We start from the raw sequence: 6672 nt of genomic DNA on the forward strand, positions 1-6672 counted from the left end.
AACAGTAGGTGCTGCACGACTTCTTCATTTGCTAGACACAAAGGGCACATGGTGGGAGATAAACAATGATACCGGAGTTGGTCATGTAGAGTGGCCAAACAGTTTAGAGTCCCAAAAAAAAAAAAAAACAGAAACCATATCAACAAGATGTTTGATCATTTATATGTGGAGATCTACAGTGATGCTGATTGGGCAAGTATTAGAATAGATAGGAGATCTACTTCCGGTTATTGTACCTTTGTTAAAGACAATCTTGTTACATGGCGAAATAAAAAACAAAATGTGGTAGCTAGGAGTAGTACTGAAGCAAATTTTAGGGATTTAGCACATGATATTTGTGAGGGTATAGGATAAATAGACTATTGGAAGCATTAAAATTTATCCAGGTAATGCCTATGCGTGTTTATTGTGACAATAAGGCCGCAATCTCCATAGCTCACAACCAAGTCATACATGATAGGACAAAACATATTGAAATTGATAAGCATTTTATAAAGGAGAAGATTGATGTTGAAGTGATATGCACTACCTATCTCTGAACAACAGAGCACATTGTTGATGTGTGGAAAAAGAGACTTCCAAAATTACAATTGGACAAATTGATCAACAAGCTGGCAATACAAGATATCTTTAAACCACCTTGAGAGGGAGTGTTGGTTTATGCCTCATTATTTGATTTGATTTGATTTTATTAGCTGTAATTATTTCTGTAGGATTTTTTCTTTTTATGTAATTAGGTCTGAACCTTATTTCTTAATTATTGTGTACTCTTGTAAACATAAGAGAGGGAGGAATAATTTAATAAAAGATTCCACCATTTCCACAAAATACTATGCTACCTAAAAGTTGCACTTGGGTGTAGAATCTTATATAAGTATCATGGTCATATAAGAGTTGAATATTTTTCAGATTCTGAAGGAGAATGTGGTTTCACGTTCAAGTGTTGAGCATAATATAGAGCTATGACCTATGACACAATCTGTGTGTGAAATAGGTGGATACATCAATAAGATAAGCTTCAGTGTTATGGTGCAAGCTAAATTACAGCTAATAATCAAGCAGCATTTTACATTGCGTTTAACCCAATGTTTCATGAGCGGACTAAACATATTGAGGTGAATTGTCATTTAATTTGTGAGAAAATACAAGGGTTGGTGTCCACAAGACATGTGAAGACTAAAGAACAATTGAGAGATGACCTAACTAAAGCTTTAAACAGAGCAAGAATAAGCTATCTTTACGACTTGGGCATGATTGACTTATTTGCTCTGGCTTGAGAGGAGTGTTATAATATATATTATCTATCTTTGCAACGACCTAGGCATGTTATAATATATTTTATTATTTCAATGAAAAGCCTTGTTTCTGTTTAAAAAAAAAAGAAAAAAGAAAAAATATATATATATATATATATATATTATCACATATAATTGTCCTTTATTGTAATCATACATTCTTTAGGTTTGGTTTCTTCTGTACATTTTTCCAATATTGAGTACATGGATTATCCCATATTCATGTCTTTGGTTGCCTTCGGTGTGGTACTTTATCTGATTTCACACCAGTGCACTTTTTTGTTTGCAGTGAACCTTGTGACATTGTTGGTGATGTTAGTTACGAAGAACTACGGGCGATTGCTTATGATGAAGCCAAACGAGGAATAAGTTTGCAATCAATTGTAAGGAAACAAGTTGACTGCTTTTGACTTTCTAAAACTGCATAATGTTTCTTGTTACATTTTGGTTGAGCTTTCATAGTTGATTATATTTTTCAAATGGATTCTCCTTTTGGAAAACATACACTTTTATTTACTAAGGTTTGAATTAGATTGCATTTTGGCCTTGAGTTTTCAAACTCAGCATTTCAACCTTTTGAAATTTTGAATAATATTGTTTCGGTCCCTCTCCTTTTGGAAAACATACACTTTTATTTACTAAGGTTTGAATTAGATTGCATTTTGGCCTTGAGTTTTCAAACTCAGCATTTCAACCTTTTGAAATTTGAATAATATTGTTTCGGTCCTACTGTTAACACTTCTGATCTAGTTTACCGTTAATTTTCTGTTATGCTGTGCTGATTGATTTTTTTAGTTCAAGGTGAGGTGTCTTAAATGAGTATTACATGGCATTCTTTAACAAGAAAGATATGTTTAATAACAGAAACCTTAAATAATAAAATAAAAAAATAAAATTACCTTTTTGGTCTATGAGTTCTTAGGAATAGGTTCAAGTGGTCATCGAGATGTTACAATGTATGCTTAAGTCTCTGAATTTTGAGAAATAGGTTTAAAAGGTTCTTGGCATTCTTCTTCCATTTGTTACAGTAATAGAGTAATTTTTCCCTTATTTAATGTGACATTTGGAATTTAAAAAAGGAAGAAAAAAATTAATTTATACCCTAAACTCAATTAAAACTCCAAACTAATAACTGTGTTAATTTAAAATTAAAAAACCATTTATTTTATTTTATTAGTTTTCTTTCTTCTTTCTTTCTCCCTCTTCTTCTTCCATCCTCTTCCTTCACCATCCGTCAATAGTCACCACTGTCTGTAGCTACCGAAAATTTCTTCCCTTCCTAAGAAATTTGCTCAACTTTTTCTAAATTTGATCACTGTATTATTTTCAAAATTCAAACTTTCGCTCATTTTCTCAATAACATAATTTTCTCCATCTTTGAGTTTCTTCGAATAAAAAATTCTCCCAATTTCTCATATGGGTGTTCTTCAATTGCCTGTAATCAATTTTCTCTTCAATCGAAAGAAACAAAAAGTCATAGCCACTACACTGATTAACAAACTATGATATAAAAATTAATGAAGTCAAGAAAACAGGCAGAACGGTGGAAGAAACAAGAAAAAGAAAAATCCATCTCAATAAACATCAAAGAAAAACAAATCACGATGGAAATACCTATTGACAACCAGCACTGCCGTGTGTGACAGAGGAAAGTAGAAATAGAGCATTGCAACAAAGTGGGAAGGGGAAAGAGAAAAAGAAGAAAGATTGAAGAGGAAAGAAGGAAAATATATATTTACAGTTGCTGGTGGTAGTGGTTGCCATTGACGGACGGTGAAGCAAGAAGATGGAAGGAGGAGAGGGAGAGAGTAAGGGAAGAGGGAGAAAGAAGGGAGAGCAAAAGAAAAAGAAAACAAATAAGAATAATATTTTTTTATATAATTTTTTTAATAATAAAAATATTAGTGTTAAATCACCGATTGACTCGATATAAAAAAATCACTGATTGACCCAAGAGCTTAAGCTAATGGGTGAAGACATTTAATATCATACCATCTAACACTCCCTCACTTGTGGGCTTGACATATGAACAAGACCCAACAAGTGGAAATTAATATTAATTGGGAGGAGGGGGAGGAAATAACCTTGTAGGGCTTTGAACTCAAAATCTCTCAGGACCGCTTACTCTGATACCGTATTAAATCACCGATTGACCAAAAAACTTAAGCTGATGGGTGAAGACAAATTTAATATCATACTATCTGACAATTAGAACTTTTTAGAAATAGAAAATAGGTGCTACGTTAGCTTTCTGTTGGTAATTAACAAAAAAAAAAAAAAAAAAAAATGATAGAGGGACAAAAAAATGCTACTAAATGCAAATCTCTGGGGTAAAATTGTCGAGTTTGAAAAATCAGAGACCTAAATGCAACCTAAACCAAACCTCAGGGACCAAAAGTATAATTTCCTCGTGGGCTGGTGGGACAGTGAATCTCCATTTAAAATAGGATCATAGAATAGCCATTTTGCTTGATTATTATTATTATTATTATTTTTTTTCAGAGATAGAGATGGTGAACTTTTACCATTTCAACTCTCCCCTGAGCCCTTTTCTCCAATTATTAGTATATCAATTTTTAAAATAATGAATAATTTCAATTCTAATTTTGTTATTAAAAAAATATAATTTTAATGTATTTTCAATCTTTAATTACTTATTATTGAAACAAATAATTAAAAATAAATATATAACAACAAATTTTCTTGTGGGGAATTCTGATAATTTGTGGGGACTCGTTGAACTTGACCTGAATTCCCCAGATCGTGGAGTGAGGTGGGGATGGAGGGTGCATCTGGGTTCTGTTCCCTTGTTTCTGTTAAAATATCTAGACTGATCTCGTTCGATAAATTCCTACCTCTCTATCTATCTCTGAGATGTTTGGATTTTTCAAAACTTCATGGACATGCAGAAGAGAAATACTATCCCCACTCGGACCAAGACATAACTTTTTTTCAGTGTTTTCAAAGCGCAAGGCGCACCTCAAAGCGACAAGTCCCTTGATCGCCTCAAGGCTAGAGGCGACAAAAAGGCGACGCTCGAGCGAAGCGAGGCGCAATAAATAAATAAATAAATATATATATATATATGTAGAAGAAGAACATAAGTTTATATACAAATGTCAAAGCCTCAAAGATTAATAATAGTAATCTAATAAATAAAAATGAACAAAACTCTAAAAGTAAAAGTTCAAGACATGATCAAACATCAAATTCAACATCATCCCCATCTAAATCTAAGGTTTCATCCATTGCTCCCCCTTGGCTATTGTCCTCCTCAATGTCTAATTCCTCTTCATCGTCGTCCTCAACTTCATCACTAAACACTTGTATAGTTGCTGTTTGCTTTTGAACTCTAAAAGTGGAGGCAGAGGTAGAGGCAGCTGACTTTCCTTTTGATCTAGTGTACGTGATGGGTTCTCTAACGCCACTAGCATGAGCTACATCTCCTCATGTGAGGTCGTCATCATGAAAAACTAACTCATTGTCAACTTTAGCTTCATTATTTTCTTCATCCAATGTTCCGACCAACCATTCATTACTCTCGTCTATGTGATCTAAGGAGATTGGATCAAGTTGATCCTTTAAATCAAAACGCTCTTTAAGTACTTGATTATACTTTATATAAACGTCTGTTCCAACCTGTTCCTTTTTTTCGTATGAATCTACAAATTATTAACCAATATGGAATTAGAAGTTTGTTTTAAAATTTAAATTAATGATGTAAGAAACAAAATGATCACTTACATGTTCAAAAACACTCCAATTGTGCTCACACCCAGAAGCGCTGCACGTCAGATTAAGGACTCTCATGGCTAACTTTTGCAAAACTGGAGTACTACCACCATAAAGAGCCCACCACGATGATGTTCACACATTTGACATGATTTAGAAGAAATAACATACTTATATACACTATTAATTTAGTAGGGAATGTGAGTCCTTACCTGGCGTCTTAACTTTTCTTGTGTTGATTGTTAAGTCAATGCCGAACATGCCTTTAGCTTCAGAATATAACTCTAATTCCACTGTGCATCGATTTTGATCACTAGTAGATGGTATCAATCTTTGCACAACTTTAAGAAGACCATTCATGACTTCAACATCTTGAGTAATTCTATCCTTGTGGTCATAGAAAAGTGATTGATTCAAATAATATCCAGCAGCATGTAATGGTCGATGAAGTTGACAATCCCATCTTCTATCAATGATCTCCCAAATTGGCTTGTACTTCATCTCGTTATCATTAAATCTACTCTTAATGGTCTCTTTTGCCCTATCCATCGCCTCATAGATATATCCTATTGCAGGTTTATCACCATCGACAAGTCTAAGTACTCGAACTAATGGTTCAGATACCTTTAAAGTGTAGGCCACTGAGTTCCAAAAGGATGGCATCAAAACGGTGTTGGCTGCTCTCTTTCCCTTTGGATCTTTTGCCCATTTGGAAGTCGTCCATTTTTCAGAAATAAACATCTTTCTCAAGTTCACTTTATTCTTGTGGATGCTTGCGAGGGTAAAAAACGATGTTGCAAAACGTGTAACCGCCGATCTCACCAATTCATGATGATTGGTGAACTCCCTCATCATGTTAAGTACACACAAGTGATTATACATAAAACCACTTAGTGCTACAACCCTTTTAAGGCATCTTTTGATCTAATTGTTGAAATTATATTTTAGCCCTAAGGGCCTTTTTGTCTTTTATCAGTCTAGGGTTTCTCATTGTTTGGGTTATTTATACATGTTCTTGTATTGTGTACTGTGTATCTGAATTAAAAATAAAAAACTCTTATCGTGGTTTTTTCTCCCTGGTCTAGGGTTTTCCACGTAACTCTGGTGTTTTTTCTTTTCCCCTAATTTTTCAAGATGGTATCAGAGTAGGGTGATGAGAACGTGGCTGGAATAGAAGAGATTCAGTCATCGACTCTAGTAGGGGATGGAACTCCAAGAGAAAACTCTAACAGTGCTGAAATTAGGGCTACTGTCGATCAATACCTACGGTCATTACATGGACCGATTTAGATCCAGCCGTTACTGCCGTCGGAGGACCCCCGCCACTGCCGACGACGACTTCAACCACACTGCCGCCGCTGTCGTCGAGACTCGACCATCCGTTGTCAGCCCAGCCCAGATACGAGCGTCCGCCGTCGACTTCCTATGTTTTCCAGCCGCTGATTCCGCTTCAGATCTCACCGACGGAAGGGCTTTAGGTCAGTCGTTCTCCCTTCCGACGTTACCTAGTTCTGTCTACCCATCGAATCTTCCATCTTCGAGTCTTCCTTCATCATCGAGTTTTCCATATTCGAATCTTCCAAGCCCTCTGAATGTGCCCGATATATCGGTCTACCAGAACCCACAACGTCATTTGAACCACCCG

At 35.2% G+C, this 6672-nt stretch overlaps 1 protein-coding gene across 1 annotated transcript; it reads right to left on the minus strand.

Annotated features, from left to right (window-relative positions):
• Positions 1 to 4493: 4493 nt before the first annotated feature.
• LOC150029869 (uncharacterized) lies at positions 4494 to 5783 on the minus strand. Its single transcript, XM_090310303.1, has 4 exons — positions 5240 to 5783; positions 5040 to 5158; positions 4774 to 4940; positions 4494 to 4647 (listed from the first exon to the last, which is right to left on the minus strand). Exons 1-4 carry the CDS (start codon positions 5766 to 5768, stop codon positions 4494 to 4496), a joined length of 969 nt encoding a protein of 322 aa, XP_090166429.1. The 5' UTR covers positions 5769 to 5783.
• Between the last annotated feature and the right edge of the window lie 889 nt (positions 5784 to 6672).

The sequence above is a fragment of the Benincasa hispida genome, unplaced genomic scaffold (genome assembly GCF_027475165.1).
Source record: "Benincasa hispida cultivar pf3 unplaced genomic scaffold, pf3_genome.v1.1 HicScf852, whole genome shotgun sequence".
Classification (NCBI taxonomy): domain Eukaryota; kingdom Viridiplantae; phylum Streptophyta; class Magnoliopsida; order Cucurbitales; family Cucurbitaceae; genus Benincasa; species Benincasa hispida.

What these genes read in the sequence shown, in the direction of transcription:
- LOC150029869 (XM_090310303.1), bottom strand. Translation starts at nt 5,768, where the DNA reads ATGTTTATTTCTGAAAAATGGACGACTTCCAAATGGGCAAAAGATCCA. An exon ending in ATTGGAGTGTTTTTGAACAT is followed by an intron (nt 4,941 to 5,039) that starts GTAAGTGATCAT and finishes TACGAAAAAAAG; the next exon opens with GAACAGGTTGGAACAGACGT. An exon ending in GAAGCTAAAGTTGACAATGA is followed by an intron (nt 4,648 to 4,773) that starts GTTAGTTTTTCA and finishes CTCCACTTTTAG; the next exon opens with AGTTCAAAAGCAAACAGCAA.